This window comes from Peromyscus maniculatus, chromosome 8, assembly GCF_049852395.1.
Source record: "Peromyscus maniculatus bairdii isolate BWxNUB_F1_BW_parent chromosome 8, HU_Pman_BW_mat_3.1, whole genome shotgun sequence".
Lineage (NCBI taxonomy): Eukaryota > Metazoa > Chordata > Mammalia > Rodentia > Cricetidae > Peromyscus > Peromyscus maniculatus.
Genome location: NC_134859.1, coordinates 18,823,419 through 18,851,414, shown reverse-complemented (window position 1 = coordinate 18,851,414; position 27,996 = coordinate 18,823,419). Strand labels below are relative to the sequence as shown.

General features: G+C 48.8%; 2 protein-coding genes across 6 annotated transcripts in view; one reads left to right on the top strand and one right to left on the bottom strand.

Annotated features, from left to right (window-relative positions):
* Positions 1-27,996, top strand: part of Ift140 (intraflagellar transport 140) — an 88,449-nt gene that overhangs the window by 43,353 nt on the left and 17,100 nt on the right. The window contains exon 20 of one of the 5 annotated variants that reach the window (XM_076577531.1): positions 1,020-1,358. The exons of the other annotated variants lie outside the window; for them this stretch is intronic. Within the exon in view, the coding sequence (XP_076433646.1) occupies positions 1,020-1,308 (289 nt within the window). The 3' untranslated portion in view covers positions 1,309-1,358. Of the gene's footprint in view, positions 1-1,019; positions 1,359-27,996 lie in introns of those variants that run through there. 5 annotated transcript variants of the gene reach the window in all.
* Positions 109-27,552, bottom strand: Tmem204 (transmembrane protein 204). The gene is made up of 3 exons (XM_006971661.4): positions 26,614-27,552; positions 15,328-15,483; positions 109-887 (listed from the first exon to the last, which is right to left on the bottom strand). The coding sequence occupies exons 1-3, from the start codon at positions 26,891-26,893 to the stop codon at positions 643-645; spliced, it is 681 nt and encodes a 226-aa protein (XP_006971723.1). The 5' UTR covers positions 26,894-27,552; the 3' UTR covers positions 109-642.

Below are 27,996 nucleotides of genomic sequence, written 5' to 3'. Positions count from 1 at the left end.
TGGATCCTTAATAAGGTCTTTTCAGTCCTTTTTAGTGTCATCCCACAAAAGTCTCAGAAGAATGTAGAAATATGGATGGAGTTTATAAAACATGCGTTTTAGACACAGTTCAGAGGCTTGTGTTTATTTTAACTTAGACAAATAATCAGGAGTAAACGTACACTTCTAACTTGATTCTGGCATAATACCGTTACCACCTGTTATAAGTTCTGTTTCATTCAAGGATTATCAGACCCTTCATGAAAAGCTTCCTGCATGTTCTGCTTTATAAAAGTAACCAAGGATGCCATCTTAGTAGATGCAGAATAAATTAACCCCAAATGGAGGTGGAGAGCAAGGTGCCCACACTGCCTCCTACCCTGCCTCAGCTTCTAGTCTCCACCTCTTAAACCTGCATGATGTGAAGCCGCGCTGTGCTGGTCAAGGAAGACTGTGTCAGAAGTAGGCTGGCACACATGATGTATAGACACATAATGTATTCATATGTAACATAATAAATGTACATGAGTATCATACATATGTATGTATAGGTAACCCAGACTTGCCCCATACCTCTGCACAAGCAGGGCCTGGGACAGGCAATTGGTTTCTAGACTATGACGTTAAACAGTGGTTATTCATAAAGTCCCAATAAGGGTGTTCTCAGCATGGAGACTCCACATAGTCATTATCCAAGCCACGGCGAAACCGTGCTGTGAGAGACCGGCTGATGACAATCACCCGGGGTGCCATGCAGTCCTCCCTCCGGTGAAGAATGTTCCAGATGAGCATCGCAGCCGCCAGGGTGGCCAGAAGGCAGGCACCAATGTTCAGGTAGCAAGACCAAGATAAGTTGGTGTAAGGGCCAATTCTGTAGAAGGTCACCAGTCCGATGACCAGCACAAAGCCTACAGAGAGGAGAGAATAGGTTAATAGCTTATATGTGAGCCCCCAGGAGGCAGGCTGTGCCCCTCTCCTTCAATGCTTTCCTCCTAGATGAGGGCTAAGCTGCTTTGTGTCCACCTTCTTCTCTCTTGCAGCCTTTGCACCTGGAGGTTTCAGCCAGGCTGTAACTCTGGGCAGCAGCAGGAGGAGGAGACAGTAGAGGGTCGGTCCTGTCCTGTCAACCTCTGGATCAGGCCTGCTGTTGAGGGTCAGTACAGCTTCTACACCTGGCAGGCAGCCTTCCCAGCCCCAGACAGAACCAGCCATCATTTTGTTAAATTGAGTTCAATTACCTCTGACTTTGATAAATGCTTAATTCATTTGAAACAAAAACAGATAGTTGTTAAATCTTATCTAAAAACAGACTGGCACTTGTTGGTTTAAATCCATGCTGGGGAATTTTCATACCCATGGCTCTGCTGTCAGAGGGAGCAGAGGTTCCCTCTCTTCTGATCAGGGTGACCTAGAGCCCACATCTAGCAAGCATAGCCAGGTTGGGGTCTGGTTTTGATATGTTTGGTTTCCTTCTTCTTCTCAAGAGTTTCCCTCTCCCCACCGTACCTCCTCTGCTTGTGCTCTGGGGCTGTTTTTCCTTCTGTGCCTTCCCTCTTCATAACCTGACACCGCATAAGGGCCAGGAGAGGTGAGTCAGGAACTGCTAGCTGGTTAACGCGGCACATGTTCAGTCAAGAGTGATACCACTGTCCTGATTACTGTTTGCTTGTTTGCTTTTGTGACTAGATCTCACTGTGTAGCCCTGGCTGGCCTTGAACTCTTGATCCGCATCCTGCTTCATCCTCCTGAGTACTGTACCACCATGTCTGGCTCTCACTAATTCCTCTCTTAAGGGATGACAATGGCTTGATCTTGTTGGTTCCTATAATAGGGACATCTCAGTTTTCTGCCCTGACTGTCAACTAGGATGTGAGGACACGGCTGCTTGACAGAGAAGGCAGCACTGGGAAGTCTGTGGGTCTTGGTGGACAGAGGCATGGGGAAGGGAGGAGGACACAGAGATCCCATCCCATATTGCCCCTACCACAGATCAATACCATTTCTTCTCCAGCAACACCCTCCTCCAACCATCGAGCTGGGTCTTTCTCCAGCTAGACTCTCCCATCACTTGAGTTGGTCTAGGTCAAACACGAGCCCCTCGGGTTCATCCAAATCCTTCCCAGAGCTCTGGGTAGGTAGAACTCCTGCTGCTGTCCTCTACAGCCCTGCATATTGGCATCTGTAGGTCTATTGTGACTGTTCATTCATTCACAAACCACCACTGCTTTCCTTGGAAGACAAAATCATGAGGACCCCCTGTGCTCCCAGAGCAAAGAGCAGCATCAAGAGAGACAGAGACTGGAAGGACGGGGGAACAGCAGCTTTGACTTTCCTAAAACGTGGTCGTTGTTATCTCATCCTCACAGGAACTTCCAGAAGTTAGGAACTGAAAGAGTTTGCTTTCCCTCATCTTGTCCTAAATGATTAAAACACATGTCCATGTTGATGGTAGTTCTTTATGGAACTTTTCATACGTGCAGGGCTATTAAAATTTGCCTTCCAAGCCAGGTGTGGTGGCTCATATCTTTAATCCCAGTACTTGGAAGATAAAGGCAGGTTGGTCTCTGAGTTCAAGGCCAGCCTAGTCTACAGAGCGAGTTTAGGGGACACACACACACACACACACACACACACACACACACACACACACACACTTCATTCCATTGTACTACCTGCTTACCAGAGGCAACTTCCCTACCAGTGAAGAGTGAGGCTTCTGTTCACAGCTTCATGCTACAGACATTCATGTTAGTAGAGTAAGCAGTTGGAACTGGCGTTCTGTCTAAGGCATGTAGAAATGCTTTCAGTCTGTCTCCTCATTCTTAGGTCTTTGGACATGAGTAACAGCCAAAGGAACTTTTTATGCTTGTTTCAAGACTGAGAAGAGGTTGGAATTGAGCAGCCTGGATACACAGGTTGCCAGCAGGTGTCTTCTGAAACAATAAGTAATAAACAAGGGAGGATATGAAGCCTAAGGAAACAAGACCAAAGAAAGAAAGATGCCAAGAGGGTAGGCAAGTAGGAGGAAACTTGGCCATCAGCAGGAACCAGTTGCTACCAAGTATCTACCCTGCTCTCACTTTCCCGAGTTTCCCTTTGGGTCTGTGCATGCTAAGGGACATGCTAAGGGACAATGTGGCTCATTGGGTAAAATGCTTGCCATATAAACGTCAGGACCTTAATTCAGATTCCCAGAAAAAGCCAGACATGGCAGTGTGAGTCTGGAACTGTAAGAGATGGAGACAGGCAGGTTCCATGGAAGGAGAAAAGCACACACTAGGCAACAGTCTAACCAGAAGGGTGAGCTCCAGGTTCAGTGTCAATGTCTCAGATGTCTCAGATGTCTCAGTGTCTCAGCTTTAGACCCTGTCTCAGAAATAAGCTGGAGGATCCAGTGAGGTGGCTCAGTGGCAAAGGCATTTGCTGCCCAATGATCTAACCTGACAACTGGAATTCAATCCCCAGAACCCACATGAAGGTGGGAAGAGAGAACTAACTCCACACAACTTGTCCTCTGACCTCCATGCATGTGCTGTGACATGCACACTCCTACATGCATTTTATACACATGCACAAAATGACATTTAAAAAAAGAGGTAGAGAGTAATAGAGGAAGAGACCCAGAGTCAACCTCTAGCCTACACACTTACAGGCAAGTGCACCTGCACATATGTATGTACACACATGTATTCACTACACATATGTACAAAATTTTAAATTTTTGCTGAGTGGCCCCAGCTTTATATCCACAATATCCTTCATCAAAATGGAACAGATTAATTAATTGGCTCCCAGAGCCTCAGGGTAAACTAAAGCAGAGTCAAATACCCACACAGCCCCCTTGTTTGTCTTGGAGTTGGTCTGAATCACTGATGTGTAAGCAGAAAGGGTCTGAAGGTAATCTCTTACAGGAAATTTTCTTGCCAGGCATTGGTGGCACATGCATTTAATCCCAGCATTCAGGAGGCAGAGTCAGGTTGATCTGTGTAAGTTCGAAGCCAGCCTGGTCTACAGATAGAGTTCCAGGACAGCCAGGGCTACACAAAGAAACCCTGTCACAAAAAAGCAAAAAACAAACAAAAAATTTTTCTTGGGGCTAGAGAGATGGCTCAGTGGTTAAGAGTACATACTGCTCTTGCAGAGGACCTGAGTTTGGTTTTCAGCAACCATATTAGGTGGTTCACAAGTGCCTGAAACTCTAGCCTTAGGGGATCCAGCATTCTCTTCTGGACTCCTTAGGTACCTGCACACATAAGTGTACAGATACACACATATACACATAATTTAAAAAATGTTTAAAAATCTTTTTAAAAGAATTAATTCTTTTTGTTTGTTTGTTTGAGACAGGGTTTCTCTGTGTAGCTCTGACTGTCCTGGGACTCGATTTGTAGACCAGGCTGTCCTCAAACTCACAGAGATCTCCCTGTTTCTGCCTCCCAAATGCTGGGATTAAAGGTGTGGGCCACCACTGCTCAGCAAAGTTCTTTTTTTAAAAAAAAAAAGTAGTAGTAGTAGTAGTATTCTCTGGAAACTTGTTTTGATTGCAATTTTTGGATGACAGTGAATCTTCTGGTAAGGACTAAGGTACATTCATGGGACTAGGGTACTTAGCAGGAAGAGAACAGCAAGTGTTGCCACATGAAGGATAGCGAGACCTGCTTTAGTCAAGGCTTTGCAGAAATAGTGTGCTGTGGCCCTGGGGCCACAGTTGCACTCCGGGTAACATTATAACATGAAACTCATGTGGTCATGAACCAAATCAGCCTCCTCTAAAGGGGCCCACTGGGACAGCCCAGCTTGAACTGCAGGTCGGCAGAGAGAAGGAATGAAAATCCCAGATGTGGTGGCCCAGGAGGAAATCATAAGAGCACAGACAGGGAGTCTCTGAACAATTCAAATACAGGCTATGTTGCACCTCCAAAAAATGCACAGGCCATAAAACTGTCAAGAAAAGTCAGGTGTAACAGGCCAACTGCAGGAGAGGGAGGGGTCGCCTGCGGGGAGGGCGTCTGCAGGGTCAGGTGGTCACACGTGCACAGTCATCCCTGCTCTGACTCCTCTGTACCCGTGCGTCACAGTGAAACATGCCAACAGATTGAGGAACAACTTCAGATTCTTCAGGGACAGGCTCTTCCTCCTGCAAGGAATGCAGCAAATGAGCTGCTCCGTGGTCCACGTCCCGCGGTTGTGCTGGCAGACACTGCAGAGGACGTTGGTGTGTCTGCTACCTCCTCTCACAGCCCCACTGCCGTCTTCCTAGAGCAAAGCTTGTGTCTTCCCCGCGTATAAAATGTTTCCTGGTGCCTTAGAATGTGACTCTGCGCCTCAGCCTGGCAGCCCTGCCTGTTCTGCCACCAGTGCTTCCACAACTCAGCCACAGCCTAGGAGGAGGGGACTCCTCGGCCCCACACTTCATGGTTAGGAGGGATTTAGTTTAGAGTTGTGTCCATCTCTTGGCTCTTCTGGTGTTTGGTCTCCTCTTACCGCTCCTTTTGTCTCTCTCTCCCATGTCCCTGGTGCCAGAACTCCTCCACTCCAAGGACTGTCAGTAATTACTTGCTAAGTAAATAATTTGAGGCAAATCCCAGCAAATTCGAAACAAAACAGAATGGTGTGAACCTGTGGGAAAGGAGGAATGGGAATGCCTGCCTCTGCTTTTTAGTGACCTGCTGGCCATGGCTGAGTAAAGGCCCCACTGGAACCCTGGCTGTCCTGGAACTCTGTAGACCAGGCTGGCCTTGAACACAGAGATCTACCTGCCCCTCTGCCTCCCAAGTGCTGGGATTAAAGGCGTGTGCCACTGACTCAGCCACTTTGATCTTAAAGGATGATCAGAATTAGTCTCACATGACCAGAGCCACCCACCACCTGCTGAGTCTCCTAAAGACCATGTTAGCCGTTAGCCCTGGAGTTCTCAGATGGCTAATTTGCTCTAAGATGATGAATCTACAATTCTACCAAGGGTATCTATCTGAGGAAGCTAAGAACTAGGTCCACCCTCCCAAAGATGGCATTTGATGGTTTCGTACCATACCGGGAGGTATGGGCATTGACACAAAGGCCTTTGACAGATAGTCAGTATAGGCAGCAGAGCAGCCTCCCAGTCCCATGGCAGTTCTCTGCAGGGCTATTCTTCCCTAGCAGCATAAGAGCTAAGCTTATGAGCTAAGCTTATACCAACTGTGAGAGGCCAGCGTCCTTCCACTGGGGAGGCATAAGATGAGGGAGAGGAAGCAGCACCTCTGCTGCCTGACATTTGCCAGCATCAGACTCACTGAACTGTTACTGTGCTCAGTTGTTTTCCTTCCTTCCTTCTTTCCTTCCGTCCTTCCTTCCTTCTTCCCTTCCATCCTTCCTTCCTTTCCTTTCCCTTCCTTTCCCTTCCTCTTTTTTGGGGAGTTGGGGTAGGATGTGCATACTAAGGAAGTCCCCTACCACTAAGCACAATCTGCAGCCCTTCCTTTCTTTTCTTAGCCCCAGCATAGTATGTATGCAAGCGAAAGATAGTGTTCCCATGACTAGCTATATTATTTATCATGTACACAAACCAAAGTTTCAGAGCATGTATCTGCTTCCAGAAACACCATAAAGATGAAAGAACACTTAACTGTGTTGATAAATTAATCAAAGAAATGTAACACGTGTGCATAAAAAACCTGGTATAGCCCTCTATGTCCTGAAAATATAAGTTGGAAGATAAAAACCGTTGATCTGGGCCAGGTAGATGGCTCAGTTGGCAACATACCTGCAATGCAAGTATGAGGACCTGAGCTCAGCTGCCCTACAAAACTATGTTAAGAAAAAGAGTAGGTTGTTCCCTGTGGAAAAGCATAACTATTTAATAAAGCCTCACACTGAATGCTGATGTGGTGGGATGCACTTACAATCCCAGCCCTGGGGAGGCAGAGGCAGGAGGACCTTGAGTTCCAGGCCAGCCTGGGCTCTATAGAGAGACCCCATCTCGAACAAAAGCAAAGGTTTTGCACATCACTCGTTCTGCATGAAGATGAGCCTGAGATTCAGTTCTGTCAGATTGACGTTGACCACATTAGAACACACACAGACAAAGGGGAAATGCAATAGTCTGTTCGTTCCCAATATGGGGGAGCCCTATAGGGAACCTCAGCACAGGGAGCTAGGTGTACTAAGGCCAGCCCAGGGACATGTGTCCTGCACATTAAATTAGATACACTGAGAGGCATAGCTATTAGCATCCTGCAGCTCCTACAGTCGGCTGCCATCCAAGCCCTACCTGAGCCAACAGATGAGACATTACTAAGATAGGTGACACAGACATCACCCTTTGTTCCGTGTGTTGTCAATAAGAAGCAAATAAAAACATGGGAAGCAGAGATATGTAGCTCCATGAATTCACTGCGTTGCTCCATGAGCTCCTGTCCTCTGTGAGAAGGTACCTGGAGTCAGCTGGCTCAGCATATTGCACTACAGACATTATTCTGAAATAAGGCTAGCTTCTGCTTGTGGGAACCTCCTGTACTTGAGAGAGGTAAGCCTAGATGGGAGGAGATGGACCAGTAAGCTGAGGCTGGCTTTCAGCTTGGAGTTCTTCTTTCATTACCCCTAAACTAAATTAGTCCCTAAAGAAGGCTCCCTTTCTCCTCGGTGTCCTTTCCCCTGAAGACTTCTCTCCCCCAGATTCTCAGTGATGTAATCAGCCTGTCCAGAAAGCGACCAAAGGGAAGTGCTTCAGCAAGCACTCTGCTCTGCACATGGGATCAGTTCCATCTCTATGAAGTCGAGTTGCCAAAGCAAACAGCCTCTTCCTGTGCAATGGCCAGCGGAGGGCGGTGTGAATTCCAGCACAGTGGAGAGCGTCCCTTTCCTCTCTTTCTTCCTTCCTGCCTTCTTCCTGGGGCCGAAGCTTCTGTCACAAGGTCTTCCTTTTGGAATGACTATCAAACATACACACAGGTGGCATCAGAGGAAAGACACTGGGGCTGACCTCTGGTGCTCCTCTGCAATTGAGTGAGCAATTGGAGTGCCTTGAGGGAGCACGGCTGGAGTCCAGCAAGCACGCTGACAAAGGGACCGCTGCAGACACACTGGGCTGGGCATGCCCAGTCTGCACGCAGCCAGAGAAGATGAGCGAGCCAGGCTTCTGCCTCTTCCACCACGGGTCTTGAATCCCCCGTGGTACGAACACTACGTGAGCCGGGCGGTGGTGGCGCATGCCTCTAATCCCAGCACTCGGGAGGCAGAGGCAGGCGGATCTCTGTGAGTTCGAGGCCAGCCTGGTCTCCAAAGCGAGTTCCAGGAAAGGCGCAAAGCTACACAGAGAAACCCTGTCTCCGGGGGGCGGGGAAGAACACTACATGACATGAAGCTGAGTTTGTTTTGTTTTGTGGGGTGTTTTTTTTTTTTTTTTTTGGTTTTTTTGAGACAGGGTTTCTCTGTGTAGCTTTGTGCCTTTCCTGGAATTCGTTTTGGAGACCAGGCTGGCCTCAAACTCAGAGATCCGCCTGCCTCTGCCTCCCGAGTGCTGGGATTAAAGGCGTGCACCACCACCACCCCACACACACACCACACACACACACACACACACACACACACACACACACACACACACACCCGGCAAAGCTGAGTTTTTGATCCAGATGGTTCTTCCTAGTAGGAGGATCTGAGGGATTGAGGAGCAAGGGATCGTGTTCTTCTAAAGCTCCCAGATGAATGACTCAGCTTGGGAGGGAAGAAAGGGAGGAGAGATGAAGTGTAACTAGGATGCAGAGTGGCACTTGAGGACCAGATAAAGAACACAAAAAAGGAAATTATCCAGCCCAGGCAAAGTCTAAGCAAAAGATGCTTTGCTGTGACAAGATCTGCAGGTCTAAGAAAACCGATCTCCCACCAGCTCACAAGAGGCCATTTCAGTTAGTGTTTACCACCCTCAGTAAAGACTAGCAACATCAGCCTCCTCAAGAACGCTAAACAGCCATGAGTGCATGCTTAAGTCTTGCCATTAAAAGAAACTGTACAGTTACCAGGAAAGGCTAAAGGAAACCAGCATGTATGGCATGGGGGAGGCTCTAGTAGTTAGTTTGTGGGGATGTTTTGGTTTGTTTTTGGGGGAGGTTTTTCATTTGTTTGTTTGAGACAGAGTCTTACTATGTAGCCCTAGCTGGCCCTGAACTTGCTATATAGACAAGGCTGGACTCTAACTTGCAGAGATCCACCTACCTCTGCCTCCCAAGTCCTGGGATTGACGGTGTGGGCCACCATGCCTCTGGCAATTTTTTTTTTTTTTTTTTTTTTTTTTTTTTTGGTTTTTCGAGACAGGGTTTCTCTGTGTAGCTTTGCGCCTTTCCTGGGACTCCCTTGGTAGTCCAGGCTGGCCTCGAACTCACAGAGATCCACCTGGCTCTGCCTCCCGAGTGCTGGGATTAAAGGCGTGCGCCACCACCGCCCGGCTCATGCCTCTGGCAATTTTGACCAGGTTCAAAACTGGCTGAGCCAAGAGATAAAGAACACCCCAGAGCCCGGTGTTGAAAGTGGTCTTGGTGGATGCTAACATCCATTAACTAATACATGTGTGAAGTAAAACGCACTTTGTAAATGGGCTTTGCAAAGGCTGAGCTTCCGAAGTCAAAGTGCAGGCAGTCAGAAATGGGCAGGTACAAGCGCACCGATTTCAGAGAACCAAAACTGTATCACACAAGACTGGGGCTTGGTGATAAGCTCCCACAAAAGGAGATGTCTTCACCAAGTATGCTGGAACATGCGGGTCTACAGCACTCAGAGGGAACACAGTATTGTGAGTTTGAAGCCAACCTAAGCCTCATAGCAAAAGGAGTCTGCCTCAAAACCCAAAGGCTGAAGTTGGGTATGGTGATGCATGCTTGTAGGAACCATGTAGAAGACAGGAGCAGGAAGAAATCCAGTTTGGAGACAATCTGCACTACATAGTGAGTTTCAGACCATCATGAGCTGTATTATATGGAGAGCTTTAGGCTAGCCTGGTCCCTCAAACATGACACCATCTCAAAACACATGAAGTGGGAAAAAAATTATTTTATCTTTTTAATAGCTGAGATTGTAACTCGGTGGTAAAGTGCTTGTCTTCCATGCACAAAGCCCTGGACTCAGTTGCCCGAACATACATACACATACATGTTGGAGAAGAGAAAGGCTTAGATTCCACCATGAAGGCCATTCTGAATAAAGTAATTAATTGTGAAATAACTTACACAACCCACATGCTCCCTAGACGCCCCTCGGCATCAGGAAGACAAATTGATGCTGTGTGCCATGTTTAGGACCATTGCCCAAAGAGATTTGGAAACAGGTTATGTAAACCATAATGGTAATGGGTAGAAGAGGAGCTTTTAAGTAAGAATTCAGGTGCAAAGCATGGCCTTCAGGATTACACATTCACAGCCATTTTCTGAGGCCTTCAGTTCCCATCTCTCTGGCTCCCAAAACAAACTGTTGAACTTTCTAAGCCTGGCATTCCATAGGGAGGATGCCATAAGCCCGTGCGTGTATCAGTAGTGCCACGCCGGCATGTCTAAGGGGAAGTGATGACCTAACCAGCTTGCCCCTGTGTGTAGTGTCCTCACAGCGGCTCCTCAGACACCAAGGCTCTAATGACGGCAGAGGAATTGCACTTCACATGTGCAGCTTTATCCTATTAAACCATTGGCCCCCAAGAATCTTATCTTCAGACCCAGCTTAGTGAGGCCTGGACCACATCTTTGCGAATACTGGAGGAATAGGCAGGAAGGCCACTCCAGAGATATGCAGAACTGACCGACTCTAGAGGGGAGGATAGCTCACCCACCCAGAGTGAGTAGCAGGAGAGCCCAGGTTCTGCACTCAAGGACACAGGGACCATACATTGGGGGTGGTGTCTCCTCAGTGTGGGTGTCACCACAGGGTTTTAGGGAAGGGTGACAGCACTGGTGACATCCTGAAGACAGTACACCTACGGATCAGAAAAGAAGGTCATGTGCCCCACCTCGTATTCAGACGACATAGGTGAAGGGATTCTAATGAGGAGTGGTCGTGAGCAGAGCCAGGTGTGGAACCTCTGGCCTGGAGCCTGCACTCCAGCTGGGACACACCTGAAGAATTTGGAAGTCCGCAAGAGCCATGTAGCACTGAGGTGCCTCCCAAGCAGAGCTGTGAACCCACCCCGGTTCCTTTCCCTGCTCCAGGTACCACTTAGTGCCAGTGAAGAGCCAGCGGCCACACAGGCTGACCCCTTCTCAGGCCACAGGTCCTTACACATTCAGTGCTGCTTTCCCTCCTCCTATGCTATCTGGGGGGTTCCCGGCCAACCTGAGCTACAATACAGAATGAAAAAGGGCCTAGGAGTGGAGCGCAGTGGTTAAGTGCTTGCTAGCATGTGGGAAACCCTGAGTTCAATACCCAGCACCATAAGAAAAAATCAACGTCACAGACCATGAAAGATGCAGCAAAAGGGAGAGGAGAAATAAAGAGCAGAGGAAGTAGAAACGGGCGCCAGAGTGGGAGCTTGAGCTCACGGAAACGTGGACTTCCATGGAGAGGCCAAAAATCAGCACTCGACCCAATATTTGGAGCCAACTGCTCAGGCCCTGGCAGGTCCAGCTTCCCCTCACAGACCCTCGTCCCGGGGTCATGCGTGCACAGTTGCCTGGGCACTGCTGAGAGGGAGGGTTCTGTATTCTGTGTCTTCACGGGCCGACAGTCAACTGATCATCACCCTAAATGAGAGGGTTCTGTATTCTGTGTCTTCACGGGCCGATAGTCAACTGATCTTCACACTAAATGAGAGGGTTCTGTATTCTGTGTCTTCACGGGCCGATAGTCAACTGATCTTCACACTAAATGAGAGGGTTCTGTATTCTGTGTCTTCACGGGCCGATAGTCAACTGATCTTCACACTAAATGGGCCTTGGGTGGGAGACAATGGGAAACCCTTGCATTTTTAAATCTGTGCTGTGCTGGTTACCACAGAAAGCCAAACAGGGAGGAGAACGAGAGAAAAAGGAAGTGGGAGAGCAAGACAGCCGTGTGGAGCTGCCTGATGGTAGAGGAAATACTGTCGGAGCCATGGCCCCTCCTTGTCTCCCTGAGACTTTCGGGGGCACTTCTCTGTGTTGAATTCTGTCTTAAGCTCCCTGAAAGACATACAGCATGCTGCTGTCACAGGGAAAAGTTTGGAATTTCAATGAGCAGACTGTTGAGGGCATGGAATAAGGGTCATGAAGGAATTTTTCCATCTTGCAGGTGAAGCAAAATTAGACTTGGAAAGTCCTTAGCAGACCGTGGAAATGCCATTGCAGGTACTGGGTTGAATATATAAGGGTAAACCACAGGAGACTGCTGACAATCCATGAAAGAGTAGCTTCACATGGCTCTCCCTGATGTTGCTGAGAAACGTCCCCAGAGCAGCAGTTCTTGTAGGGGGAGGGGTGGTCCTTTTACTAGCCCAGGGTTGTGCGGAGTATGGTACTGGTGCCCAGAGCTGTAGAGTGAGCAGCAAGTGAGAGCACAGGCAGACGGGGAGTCCACCCTTCGGTCTGTTGCCTCTACTGGTTTCCAGGGTGTCCCAGCCTCCTCAGTCAATCCCATATACTTTCCTCTTCCATTCGCATCTTCTTCCCCCTGCCCACCCACCTCACCCCAGCACTGGTCCTCTTGACAACAGGTAATAGCAGGCGTTTCCTCGTCCTGTGACAGGACATCCTGGCGCCCCACAGTCTCTCCCTGGCTTTAAAACAGACCCAAGCACAGGAAAAAACCCAGCTCTAAAATTAGCAGTGTGATAGAAGAAAGGCACATAGCTGCTCTCTGTACTGTTTGTCAATGAAACGAGTCTAAACAGGCCAAATGCATTTCCTTTTTGGGCAAAACAGACCTGTCAGGGTGATAGTCAGATGCGTAGGGACAAGGCAGCCTGGGAGGCATGAGAAGCTTCCCAAACTGGCCCAGGGGCCACCGCCCTCATTGCTCTGGCGTTTTCCGCTGGTCTCCAGCTGTTGGGGAGTTTTTGGACAGAGATGATCTAACCTCTTCAGAGGTTGGCTGGCCTCGAAATATTCAAAGTAGGGGTGTACTAACCCCAGCCCCCTTCAGCCCTGATCCATCCCCTCCAAAACTGTCGAAGATAATTGAATTTCAGTTCATGGAAGTTTGCCTCACTTTGATTTCTCTTCAATGAATATTTGGAAGCAACCCTGTTTTCTCATGAAACAGATGCTTGCAGGAGGCTGTTGTCGGGCCTGCTAGCAGACCCATGCAAGTTGGGAAGACTCCAGGGAAGAGTCCCGGGATGTTTAAGGAAGAAAGGCAGCAATCAGGTTGACTGCCACATAGCAGTAGTCACTTCCACAGTCAAGAACCATTGCAGAGGGAAAAACAACAGCAATGAAAGAGCTATTGTTCTTTTTCTTTTTTTGCCACTAAGATGTCTTTTCTTTTTTTTTTTTTTCACTTGTTATTTTTTGAGCGGGGGTGGTTTAGACAGAGTCTCACTATGTAACTCTGGCTGGCTTGGAACTTGCTATGTAGACCAGGTTGGTCTTGAACTCACAGAGATCTGCCTACCTGTGCCCCTAGAATGCTGGGATTAAAGACATGCATTCCTAGCAAGATATCGTTTTTAAAACTCAGCTTTTCCTGTAATGTTTTCAAAATCTTCCATTTCCTTCTTGAGAGGGTGGATTCAGATGGTGGCGGCCCTCACTTGAGTGGGAAAAGCTGTTTGTTTTGTGTGTCTGGTCAATAGAGGGCAAAGTGAGAAACTTCTAAACATGTCCCATGTTGTACCTTCCGTGGAGAGGGTGGGAAGAGGATAGGATTGACCCTCAGTCACATCTGCACGTCTCATCTCAGTGTTCCTCATATCCAGTGGGAGTCACAGAAATGACCTTGTCTTGCAGCTGGGTAAGCTGCAGCTGGCTCAGTGACTGGCGCACATTCACGTAGGTAGAGCCAAGATACAAATCCAGTTCCCGTGCCACTGAGCCCTGGGTTCTTCCAGAGCCTTCACAATCCTCCCAGTCCCCCACCCCCACCCCACCCCTTCCTGCCTCTGACTGGCCACAGGGAAGTGACTTTCCCAGGACCATTCCGCCACACTATTCTTAGCGTCCAGGGTAGCAGGGTTTCCTGACTCCCACCAGGCGTTCTCCAGCACATAAATACCGGTCAGCCTCATTCTGGAAACTGTTTCTCAAGAAAGATAAAGGCCCAGGATCCATTATTCCTAGAATGATTCACTTCAGACTTCCTGCCATTTCCCCTGTTAGGAGTGTACACTGGACACAGGAATGGCTGGCATTCTAGACCAAAAAGGAAAGGTCGACTGAGAGTGTCCACACCCTGCTACTCCTGTGCACCTGTGGGCCCTCATTTCTGTCGGTAGACTGAATAGCTGACATCCTCAGTGCGCTTCAGGAGGCTTGAACTTCACCCAGCTGCTCACCATCCAAGAGCTCCAAGCCCACAGAATGGAGCAATGGAAGCCCTGGTCACTGGGAGGCGGGTCACAGTTGGACAGCTGCCGTGACTTCTACCACCAGTCTAAACCTTCCACAATTCTGTGGGTCATTTCTTGTGGTGACATCACTTTAAGAGCGAAATTTTCAGCCAGGCATGGCCGCACATGCCTTTAATCCTAGCACTCAAGAGGCAGGGGCAGGCAGATAATTAAGACCAGCCTCACTACAGATACCTGTGAGTTCCAGGCCAGTCAGGGCTACATAGTGAGGAGCATACAAACAGATACATAAATAACAGCAAATTTGCTCCCACATTTTCTAATCTCGCATACAGTGTCCCCCAGATCACTAGGCAGGTGGGTGGCTGATGCAGTACTGAAAGGTGCTCTGCTCTCTGATGACTCAATGTCATGCAAGGCCAGGTTATGGTCTGCATCTGTGTTACAGCTGCGATAGGAGCATATATGCATGCATGGGTGGACATCTGTTGTCCATTCAGGCTGTGTATAACATGTTTACATGAGCTTCTCACCAGGTTGCTTCTTACATGAGCAAGGGTGTGTGCTGAGCCCAGGTCAGGCCCCAGGAAGCCTCACGTACAACAAAAACGCTGGGCCTGACTCCCACCTCTTCCCAGCATGAGCCAGCTCTTCCCCAGCTGCTTCAAATTAGCGTCTGACATCTAGAAGGGCAGATGTGGTGCAGATTCTGTAGACCAGGAAAAGCAGAGCACCTTACTTCAGTATGCTAGAACTACCTTTAGAACAGAAATAGGTTGACAAGTAAAAAGCCTGCCCCCCAGGGCCTTGGGGTACTCTCCCTCCATGATATCAGAAAGGCCCAGCAGGTCTTCCAGCCTTACGGGCGCCACAGTGTGGCTAACCTGCCCACCCTGGGTACTTACTTGCCAGCTGGAATGCAGCGGCCATCGCCTCCTCCCAGCACTGGGACTCTGGTGACATCAGGGGTAGGCCCGTCAGCCCGAGGACGAAGGTAAGCTGGCCCACAGCCAGGGCAGCTGTGGCCACCAGGTTGCAAGCACGCATCATGTCAAACTGTACTGTGGGCCAAAAGGAGGGAAGGCAGGTGGTCAGTATGGTGAGCCGCTCAGGGAAGAGCCAAGGCAGGCGGCCCTGGCCACACTCATCATCAGTGATAGCTGCTCCCTTTCTGGGCCTCTGTTGAACCTTTGAAAAAGCACTACAAACAGCGGGTATCTTCTCTGAACAGAACTTTCTGGAAGCACCGTACCTACACTGGAGTCTTCATGCTATTCTGTCCTCTTCCCAGCCATTCCAGGGCCCCCTAGCTCCACTGCGGTGGTCACATGCCACCTGGGCTGGAATGCTGCTCTGTGGTTTGAGGCTTTGTGTTGTGGTGTATGCATGTGTGTACATGTGCTGAGGGGTGGTAGACCTGCTTAGGTGTGTGCACATGGAGGCCAGAGATCAACTTCAGGTGTCTTCTCTACTACTCTCTAACTTTTTTTTTTTTTTTTTTGAATAGGTTCTTACTGATTTTTTGTTTTTGTTTTTGTTTTTGTTTTTGTTTTTCGAGACAGGGTTTCTCTGCGTAGCTTTGCGCCTTTCCTGGAGCTCACTTGGTAGCCAGGCTGGCCTCGAACTCACAGAGATCCTCCTGGCTCTGCCTCCTGAGTACTGGGATTAAAGGTGTGTGCCACCACCGCCCCGCTGGTTCTTACTGATTCTATATCTCATCATTTTGACTAGACTGGCTGGCCGCTGAACTCCAGGGATCCTCCTGGGATCCTTCCCAGTGCTGGGGTTCCAGGCACACTCCACTCCACATAGGTTTATTGTGAGTGCCAAAGATCCAAAATCTGATCTCACACAGCAAACAGTTTACTCACTGAGCCATCTCCCCATCCCCTGGTTTGGGTCTTGATAAGACAAACGTTCCTTTTTCACTCAGGTGCTGTATTATAATGGGAACTAGAAGGGAGAGCTTCTTGCTTAGGAGTGGACCCTATGGGTCTTCAGCTGCTGTCCCCAATTTCTGTCCAGATACGCAAGAATTCAACACTGGTTTTGGTTTTGGTTTTTATGCTACTTGTTTATTTGTTTGTTTTTGAAGCAGGATCTCTCTACATAGCCCTGGTTATCCTGGGAACTCACTGTGTATAGACTAGGCTAACCTCTAACTCACAGATCCCCTGCCTCTGCCTTCCAAGTGCTGGGATTAAAGATATGGGGCACCACACCCAGCTTAAAACTTAGCATTGTTACCTCTCCCTCCTATAGGCAAAAGACTTGAGCCTATAACATTAAGTGACTTTCCTGGGCCTCTCTGCAGCAAGGGACAGATCAGGAGCCAGACCTGGGTCTGCTGAACCCAGGCTCCCACCCAACTTGTCTCTAAGGCCCCATGTCCTTCACTCTCCCAGCAGCCAGAGTGGTGCTCCAGCCGGGCGGTGGTGGCGCACGCCTTTAATCCCAGCACTCAGGAGGCAGAGGCAGGCGGATCTCTGTGAGTTCAAGGCCAGCCTGGGCTACCAAGTGAGTTTCAGGAAAGGCATAAAGCTACACAGGGAAACCCTGTCTCGGGGAAAAAAAAAAACAGAGTGGTGCTCCAACCCTTGTACCTGCCTCTCCCTCCTCCACTCTGTTTTGGGTTTTGGGGGTGGGGTTGTTGTTGTTGTTGTTGTTGTTTTGTTGTTTTCAAGGCAAGGTTTCTCTGTGTAGCCCTAGCTGTTCTGGAACTTGTTCTGGATCTCTTTCAAACTCACAGAGATCCACCTGCCTCTGCTGGGATTACAGGTGTGCGCCACCATGCCTGGCTTGCCTCCCCTTCTTCGGCTCCCTGCCCCACACTCTGGTCTGAGGAGATGGGCAAGGCAGAATGTTGTAGGTGAACTGTAGAGGGATGATGGCATCTGGTCCAGAATTTTGCCCCCCCCCCTCCAATTAAATGTCACACCAAAGCCCATACTGCAAGATGGTGGCATGCCAGCCCAGCCTCTGTCCCCTTGTCTCGTGGTCTAGCATTGGCTCATGGTCTAGCAGTGGTTAGGGAGTTCTGATTCACAGACTTGTTGCAGATAAGTCAGTGCTCAGCTCAAAGCAGGCCTGGATGGCTGGAGTTGCTGTTCTCCCCAAATTTGAAAGGCTGATTTTCAGAATTGGGTTACAACAAATGTTATCATCAGACGCACAAGAACTGAGCATGAAAGAGTACAGCCTCTCGAGGTCCCTGAAGAGCCTGTGCTCCATGGTTACTGTTGTATTGACTTCCTCTGTGGGCAAGGAAGATGTGGAGGTTGGCCATCTCAGGCACAGGATGGGTGGCCTCTTTTTGGGAGCTAGCAATAAGGCCCTGCTTATAGAAACCTGTAGACCCTTTGTCCCGCTTCTCACAAAGCACTGAAAGGCAACCCCAGGCAGGCTGCTTCACCTCAGTGGGCTTTTAAATGGCTAGAAGGTAACTTTGAACCATTACTGCCAATATTGGTTTGACCTAAATGTTTATTGAAATGCAATACAGATTTACCAAATAACACAAAGCTCTCAGGCTCAGTGTCTGCCTATCCTCCCATCTCATGTGGGTTCTGTATCTGAGCACATAGTGAGCACTTCTGCTAGGCCTATCTATGGGTACCTCACTGTCCTTCCGCCATCCAACCCATTCCCAAAGCCCCACATCCCCAGGTTCCCCTCACTACACACCAAAGGCAGATTCTCAAGTCTCCTGTTTCCCTGCCTCAAATGACCCAATCTAGTAGGTGACTGTGTGGACTACGGTAGAGCCTATGAGAACACAGGAGCCTGGAAGTTAGAAGTCATGGGTGTCAGAAGTCTCATCCAATAGCTGGAGGCCTCTGTGCACTTCTCTGTTCTTGGAAACTGACTTTGTCCAGCAGTCAGCCTCCACACAGGTGAAAGGTAAAGTGTCATGGGCAACCCTGGATGAGAAACCGCTCATCTACATGCTGGACCAGTAAGCATGTGGGATGGTGGGAAGAACGTACTTAAAACCCCGTGTTGGCAGCCAGGAAGTGAGGTTCCTTTTCCTTCAGTCCTTTCTCAAACCATTATGGCAATTCGAGAGAAGTCATCTTATCACATGAACTGAACACAGACTTGCTCTTGGGGTGCTATGACATGAGACTGCCATTCTGCCTAGGCCCCTGTTTTGGGCCACATCCCATCTTCATGCTGGAACGGTGTCTGATTCCTGCTCCTTTCAGGGTCATGTTTATATTTAGGCTGTGGAGTCACACAGCGTCATCCAGGGGTTTTGTGCCACTTCCTGCCACCAAGGGTCAGTCTGTCCTGCCCATTGTGTGTTAAGCTGCTTCCTGTACAGAGAACTCTCCTGTCATTTAGAACTCGGGGACCCCTTCTAGATCTCAGGCTTCCAACTTGCCACCTCCAGTGTGGGGGCAGCACAAGCAGATGTAAACCCAGTGAACCTCGTGTACTGGCTGCTCATATGAAGAGTTCTGTTGATGTACAAGATCTTAAGCTTACTGGACAATCCGGACAGCCCATGCATCTGGTGGCCCACCAGCACGGGATGCCGCTGAGTCAACAGCAATTGCCACTGACAGGATCCTTCCTTCCAGCTGCTTCTCTCCTGCTTTACTCACAGCAAAGCAGGCAGCCTCCAGTGGGCCCTGCTTCTGGTGACTGAGAATTTATGTTCTTCAGCCCTTAGAGCAACCATCAGCCAGAACCCAGATCACCAAAGACCCTAGTGCAGCTGGGTGATGCTTCAAAGGGACGTGAGGTAGGGCCTGATGAGATTGAGCAGCGGGTGAAAGCTCTTGCCATGCATGCTTGATGACCCGAATTTGATTCCTAGAACCTACATAAAGGTAGAGGAAGAAGACCAACTCAAAAAAGCTGGCCTCTGACCTCCAAACATGCGCCGTGGCATGCATGTGTCTGCAGGCATGCTTATAAAGTAAACCTAAAACATTAATGAAAGGACAAGAGATGAACTAGGGTCTGGCAGTTTACAACTCCTGGTAGGAAACAGTCAAGTGGGCATATCCCTCAAGGTGTAGGCACAGCTTAGAACAGGCAAGTATGGCCGGGCGGTGGTGGCGCACGCCTTTAATCCCAGCACTCGGGAGGCAGAGCCAGGCGGATCTCTGTGAGTTCAAGGCCAGCCTGGGCTACCAAGTGAGTTCCAGGAAAGGTGCAAAGCTACGCAGAGAAACCCTGTCTCGAAAAACCAAAAAAAAAAAAAAAAAAAAAAAAAAAAAAAAAAAACAGGCAAGTATGATCTTGGACTCTAGAAAGATGCAGAGGGAGGAAATGTTCCTTGTGCAGAATGCTGTGACTTTCTGAGGCCCAGGAGTGGTTTTAGGGCCTAATGGCTCTCACCTCCCACAGCAGACTAAGGCCGCGTAACAGAGCAGGTGGTGGTTGGGGTTCAGACCAGTAGCTACCTCTTTTGATTTGCTGGTTGCACCTCCCTCCTTTACAGCCAGCCTAATAATAACCACACACTGCAGGGTACTCAGCCCAATTCTGTGTGCTCCTGCAGGGTGCCCTGCCCATTTGGCAGGCTGCACACTCCAGAAGGTTCCCTCTGTAATCTGGAAAAGCATTCCTGACTACTTATACCAACCTGCATTCTACACAGTGCTCTGCCAGCTGTACACTGGACTTTTGGATATTTTTGCTTTATTTTGTGTGTGTGTGTGTGTGTGTGTGTGTGTGTGTGTGTGTGTGTGTGTGTACCTTTGGGGTATATGCATGTTCACACTTGTGTTGGGGCATGTGAGTGTGGGTACAATTGTATTTGTATGTACGTGTGTAGAGACCAGAGGTTGACGTGTAGTATCCCTTGATCACTTTCCAGCTTCTAGGCTGAGGTCTCTTCACTTGAACCAAGAGCACATGTAGCTCTCTAGCTTACTCCTCTGTCTCTGCGCTCTTAGCATTCAGATTACAGGTAGGCCACCGCACCCACCTGGTATCCATGGGTTCAGAGCTTTGGTCTTCATGCTTTCACGGTGAGCACTTTGCCCTCTGAGCCAGCTCCCTAGCTATTGTGGAGTTATCTCTACCCTGTATGTCAGGGCTTCTTTTTAAAATGTATTGTTTTATGGATATCATTGTCTGCCTGCATGTATATCTGTGCACCATGTGTGTGCCTAGTACCCACAAAGGCCAGAAAAGGGCATGGGACTCTCCTGGTACTGGAGTTAGAGGTGGTGTGAGTCACCATATAGTTCTGAGAATCAATCCCAGATCTTCTGGGGAAGCACCTCTCCACTCCAAACAGGGCTTCTTAAACTTCTCCCACTCACAAGCCCTGCCTTAGTTTTTGGTTTGGTTTTTTGTTGTTGTTGTTGTTGTTGTTTGTTTGGTTTGGTTTGGTTTGGTTTGGTTTTGTATGTTTTTTGGTTTTTTGAGACAGGGTTTCTCCATGTAGTTTTGGTGCCTGTCCTGGATCTCGCTCTATAGACCAGGCTGTTCTGGAACTCACAGAGATCCACATGGCTCTGCCTCCCAAGTCTGGGATTAAAGGTGTGTGCTACCACGCGTGTCCTCACAAACCCTTTTTGCCCAAGAAATAGTTTACATATCTCAGGTATATAGGCAGATAAAATAGGAATACAAGCCAAAGATTTACTGATAATAAATCATAAAGACATTTTAAAATAATTCTTTGATATACATATAATTTTACCATTTATTAAATACAAAAGCAAATTTGTGTAGTAGTGAGATAAATGTGATTGATAAAGAATTAAATCTTGTCTGGCATGGTAACACATGCCTTTAGTCCCAGCACTTAGAGATCAGGAGGCAGAGGCAGGCGGATCTCTGAACTCCAGGCCAGCCTGCTCTACAAAGAGGGTTCCAGGATAGCCAGGCTGTCAACACAAAGAAACCTTGTCTCGCCTGGCGGTGGTGACGCACACATTTAATCCCAGCACTCGGGAGGCAGAGCCTGGCGGATCTCTGTGAGTTTGAGGCTAGCCTGGGCTACCAAGTGAGTTCCAGGAAAGGCTCAAAGCTACACAGAGAAACCCTGTCTTGAAAAACCAAAAAAAGAAAAAAGAAAGAAAGAAACCTTGTCTCAAAAAATAAACAAAGAATTAAATTTGCTTGAATATTTAGTATTATAGGATGTAGAACATGTTCATTTTTCAAAGTTGATACAGATTTTGATATTTATAAGCTTTATTTACATTAGCGTATTTATTGGGGGTACAACAGTGTGCATTTCATCAGGGTGTATAGAGATGAGAAGACAACTCTCAGGAATTGGTTCTCTCCTTCCACCATGTGGGGGTCCAAGGACCAAACTCAGGCTGTCGGGCATAGTCTAAATGCTTTTATCTACTTAGCTATCTTGAAAAGCCCATATTTTTTATTTTTAGTTTAGTTTAGTTTTTTCAAGACAGGGTTTCTCTGTGTAGCTCTGGCTGACCTGGAACTCACTCTGTAGATCAAGCTGGCATTGAACCCAGAGACCCACCTGCCTCTGCCTCCCAGATGCTGGGATTAAAGGTGTGAACGACCACTGCTTAGCTATTTTTCTAATTATTTACTTATATTTATGTTATGTGCATTGTGTTTTGCCTGCATGTATGTCTGTGTGGGGGTGTCAGATCTCCTGGAAGTTACAGACAGTTGTGACCTGCCATGTGGGTGCTTCACATGAATACATGATACAAGATAGCAGAAGTATGGTTAAAGGGATTTCAGAAATTGTTAATAATTCTGTCTGAATCCAAAATCAAAATTTTTTAATGTTTTTTTTTTAACGAAACTCAAATCAGCAAATAAAATGTTATAAAATAGGAAAAATAGGCAATGAGACATCTTTAATCCCAGCACCCAGGGCAGAGACAGGTGGATCTCTCTGAGTTTGAGACTTAATTGGTCTACATAGCAAGCTCCAGACCAGCCAAGGCTATATAGTGAAACCTTGTCTCAAAAATAAGAAAGAAAAAAATCAATTACTGTAATTCAATCCAGAGATATACCAAATGGATACATACATGCTGAGGAATGATGGTAGAAAAATATTTAAAATCTTTGCTACTCATTGTGAAACAATTGTGTTTCTGTAAGAGCGAGAAGCTTAGTAGTGGAAACCGCCATTCATAACATACACAGTTCCAAATGGAGCTGAGGTGTTTCAGGCAGCAGCTGTTGGCACTGTGGCATGAGAACACTAAGCACAAGGAAGTGCTGAGGGCACACACTGTGTGTTCAGGGCCATGGCTGGAGTGAAGTACTCAGAGCCATAGGCGAGCCCTGCCCCAAACACTCCTGATCCATTGTCCCTTTGATTCAGAATCAACTTTTGGTTGTTGAGCATTCAGAAACTCTTACTATAGCCAGATTTTTTGTGACCCCCCCCCCTGCACACACATTAAGTTATGCAACTCCACATGGTAACATGACGGGTGATTTAAGGAGCTGTGACTTAATATAACCACTCAGAGACTCTGCTACTTTAAAGCATAGTAGAATTGGAGGGTGTTGAAATGTGATGCCCACAGTACAGGAACAGCACAGCAGGCACCCCAAGCTTTTTCTTGGAGGCCAGGAAAGGAGCTGAATAACGGCAGGGCAGTTGGAAAGAGAATGACCCAAGTGGCTTGCTAAGGTGTCCGCATGACAGTGCAGTGAGGCTAAGAGACTGGCTCATGGAGCCAGGAAGAGAGCGCAGCCCGACTGCTGGTCTGCTCTTCTGCCTTCCTGGCAGCTTGGGTTCTGCCATACCCCATGACTGACTCTGCACAGTCATTCACTCCCTGCCTGAATGAGATCCCCTGAATCACACAGAGTGCTGCAGAGCCCCACCCTGCTGAGAAAGAAGCCGTCCCATTGATGCTGCTGACCCCCACCCAGAGGACCCACCGTCTGTTGTACTGCCTGTATGCACAGCCGGAGATGTCTCAGTGAGAACAGGGCATACACATACATATGCCTAACCAGTCTGTCAGGCCACGTGTCCAGCCAGCCCTTATCTAGTCAGCAGTATTGTACAAGGGTGTGTGGAGAAGCTCAGAGGCTGTCTAGGACCAGGAGTTGAGGGCTCTTCCTTGAGTAGCATGGAGGTCCAGCTGACCTATGCCAGGGTTCCACTTTGTGTTCTTTATTCATGTGCAGCCTGAGTTCAGAAAAAGGGCTAAGGACCCCTGACCAAGAACACGGACTATGAAAAGTGAGACAGAGAAAATGAGCATGAGAAAGTGAAGCTAAACCTGGGCTCAACTAGTCAAGTAGAACCCTGGCCTCTGGCTTCCAGCTTCTCTGGGGGAAGAGAGTCCCTGATCAGTAACAAGGTCCTGGGTACCACATAACAGATGGCCAACTGGCAAAAAGTCCCCATGACCCTCTTGGGGTGCCCCAGCATGACATGGGAAAGGCATATGGGGGCCTGAGCCTGACCTGGATGAACCGTGTTTCCATCCAGTGCTCTCAAGACATCTGGGAGCAAAGAGCCCTTAGACCAGAGTGCAGGATGTCATGGAGTGGACCACGTGTTTATTCTGCATCTCAGGCAGGTCCCCTGGATGTTTGCAGTCAAAAAGCACTGAGTGATCCCAGCTCCATGTGTTCTACAAGCAAGAACTCATGGTACAGAGCTAGCAGGAGGTAGCCCTGCCAGAGGGCCTCACCAGGGATATGTGGAAATTCTAAGTGGCCTGTCCTGTACTCTGACCCAGTGCCCTAGACTGCTTCTCATAATGAAATTGTGAGCAAGCCACATAGTCAGCCCTATGACAACAACTGATACGCCCCATAGTACATTGGCGGATTTATGAAGTATCACTGCTCAGGTGTGAAGGATGCTACCCCCGATGCCATCTGTCTAGATGGTAGAATTTGAGCAGCTGCCCCTCCCCAGGGTGTTGATTTCTAGAATCACTTGGGTAACATGGTGGGGTTTTGCGAGAGAGTCTCAAGGTTGGTCACAGGTCTGACTTTAGATGGTAGCAGGTCATCTTGCAGGCTGGGGATATAGATCCACAGGGTGGGGGCAACAGGCATCATTGGCCATGTGGTTCCTATTGTCTCTGTCCATGTGAGCTGACTTAGAGTGGTTGGCACTAGTGGGGAGCAAAGTTCATGGAGAGAAGATGAAAGGGAAGAGACCAGCATCATCATCTCCACATCCAAGCTCCTGGGCACAAAGCCAAACAGCCCTGTCCCCAGCCAGAGGGTTAGGGACCAGCTTCCCCTCAGGAAATGCTGACTGATGGCTGCTTTGTTCCTATTGCATTTCAGTCTCAATGTGTGTTCGACTGTGTTAGCAACCAGAATTATCCATTTAGCCTGTTTTCCAAAATTTTCATCCCGTTAATATCAAAAAGCTTCTCAGTGTCTTTCTATTGTTTGAGCAATAGTTGCTGCTCAGATTCATTGAGGATCAGCTATTTGCAAATGCCATATTAATTGCAAAAGGTGTTTGTTTGTTTTTCTCTTTTTGAGACAAGGTCTCACTATGTAGCCCGGGCTAGCCTGGCTTGGTGCCTGAGTGCTATGATTATAGTCATCCACCAGCAGCCCATCTTAGGAAAGTATTTTTAAATCGTCTAGGGAGCTCATTGGGTAGATGAGAGGTTCGCATAGGTGAGAACCTCAGGAAGGCACAGGGGAAAGGGGAAATGTGGGGTGCTGGGGCAGGAGCAGCTGGGGCTGCCATGCTGTCTGTCACACGGATGTGGGTAGGGAGGAGGTCATAGAGGCCCTGTGTGTTCTGTTGGCCTGAGGTAACAGACCTCAGAAGGAGAGTGGGAAGAACAGGGTGTCTCCGAGATGCTCCTGGGCTGCACCTGCTGGATCACAAAAGGCAGGAAAGGGGCAGTACTGGACACGTATCACGGGGACAGCATGGTCCAGGAGGGACTTGGCAACTCTCAGAGCCTAGTGAGAAGGAGAAGGCAGGAGCCCTGGCCTACACCTGGCCCCACCCCCAGAAGACCTGGGCAAAGCCAGAGCCCATATGAGAAACTTGGTGGAACCTCAGGGTTACTAGCTTTCCTGCCTAGCCAGAATGGTCACAGAATGCAGAGGGAGAGCTCTCTCTACTGACACATCACACACAGACCCAAGTTCAGCTGTTTGGCCTCCCACAGATGCCTCGATTCTCAGAGTGCACTCATGGGCTTTGATCTTTTTCTCAGTAAAAGGATCCCTGCCTTCGAGGCCAGCCTGGGCTACAGAATGAGTTCCAGGAAAGGCGCAAAGCTACACAGGGAAACCCTGTCTCGAAAAACCAAAAATAAATAATAATAATAATAATAATAATAATAATAATAATAATAATAATAATAATAAAATAAAAATTACAAAAAGGCTCCCTGCCTGTCAAGGCCCCAAAGAAGAGGCCGACCCCCATTGTAAGCCTAGGTACCTCCACCTAGGAGATGGGGATGCTATTCCCCGGCCTGGCCTGCGAACCTGCTGTTGGTCAGGAACACGTCACTCAGGATTTCCAGAAAGTCCCTTGATCACACCTAAGTCTTCTGCTTTCTAAAGATCAGTGTCATCTTCTGACGGGGTTGTCTGACCTGTAGCCTCCATGGCCATTTGTAGTAGAGACTAGGTACCTGTAAGCCAGACCTCTTGTCAGTTTTAGGGGTTGTCATCTGGAGAGAAGTTGCATGTAAACAGACATGCCTGTTTCATGTAGCATCGTCTTATTTATGCATCCCTTTCTTCTTGTACTCTCAAACCTTAGTGCTGTTTTAAGGGAGGTTCCCACTCCCGGGGTAGTATATAGACCCCAAGACAAGAGAGCTGGAGAAAGAGAAGACCACCATTGGGGTGGGGGAGGTAACACTGTGCTTTGCTACCACGTGCTTCCTCTGGTCTCCTAGACATCCCAGCCAGAGTCTCCTTCACTATCCTGAAGGCCCTGACTACCTCAGAAATAAAGACAGAACTCACCCACATGGTCTTACACTTCTTGATTCACTCCTTAATAATATTTCTTTTTAACCAAGGAACAATGTCTTGATTTGATTAGAATGCCCATCTTTCATCCTTCAACCACATATAATGGCAGAGAAAGAGCCTTCAGCCATATGAAAGAAGCCAGAGGCAGAGTCTAGGCCCATCAGGGGAGTTATGCAGCATTGCTTTTCAGGGTGGGCATGAGGCCCAGGTTCCCTGACGTCACCACTATCATGAGCACAACCTCCCCTCACCTAACCACCTGAAGGTGACAGAAAAATAAAGAGACTTACGTTTGACGGTGCCTCGAGACTCCTGGAAACCTGCTGACTCAGAGCCCCATCCCAGCACCTCGCAGTCATGTGTGTCCGCCTGCCCAGCTCGGGACCCAGGGCTTGTGCCTCCCTTCCCCCTGTCCACCAGCCAGCAGGACTTCCACAGCCCCACACTTCGCTTGCGTCCATCCTCCAGCGTCTGGTACACCCAGTTGGGGGTAAAGGCTGCTGCATTGTTGAGGATGAGTGAGACAAGGGCCACCAGCACAGCTGTGGCCACAAGTTTCTGCACAGTCATATCTGACTGTGAGTACTGTCTATCTCGGAGAAAGTCCCAAGTCCCAGTCAGCCGCTGTGCATCCAGAGAAAGCCGAGATGCTGCTAGGGGTAGCTAGAGGACATCACCACTCATCCTTGGGAAGCTATGCAGCAGGTCCAGCCAGGCACATGAGGATGTCGGCAGTATAGGGAGAAGCCCATGGGACAGGTCCAAGTGAGCCGCTCACAGCCCTGCCTTATCCTCCCTCTTGAACCTGGAGCAGGGACAAGCCTGTGCTGAAGCTGGTCTCCCCAAGACCCATTCCAGGGAGAAAGCTGGGGCACCGGCCACACCAGCGAGAATCCAGAGTTGTAAGTGGGCTGTCTTCTTTGGAACAGGGGCCAGAGAGGCTGTGTCCAGGCGCCTCTTGCCTACAGCAATGGAAAACAAAGTAACTCAGGAGGCAGAGACAGCGTGAGAATCGGCTGGGTCACACTCCTTAGAACTGCCTGTGGGAGCCAGGCCGATGAGAGGAGCAGGCAGGCTTGTGGAAGCAGTGTGGGTTTGGCCACCTCTCTGCTGCCCAGCCCGTCTTGATGCCTCTGCCACAAATGGCAGGTCCTGGAAAGCAGAATGCCTGCTACAAGGAAATGTGTGTATGCGCGTGTGTGTGAGCTCCCGTTTCCCTGTCTCTCAGCAGAGAGGAAATGGTTGTTTTTGAGGCTGTTTTTGGTGAACAGGAGGGCGTAGCCAACTGCAACAAATAGCAACCCTGCCACAGAGCCAGACACTAACAGGATGTGCTTCCTGATGGGAACGGCCTGCTCCAGCCCTCCCCCTGGCTGCCCCTCCCACCTTCCTGTCCCATAGGAGTAGTCAGAAACGCCAGCCAGGACACTCATCTTACCTGTTGCTGTCAAACCTAGCCAGCTGTGCTAGGTCCGGGATCGGGATGCCAGGGACACCACAGGCAGGCAGAATCCTAAGGGACTAGGTGTCCAACCATCCACCCATCCACTGCCCCCTGCATGATAGGCGCTATGAGTCCCCAGTGTCTACAGCAGTGGTTCTCAACCATGGCTCATGATCCCCTTGAGGTCAAATGACCCTTTCACAGGGGTCACCTAAGACCACTGGAAAAC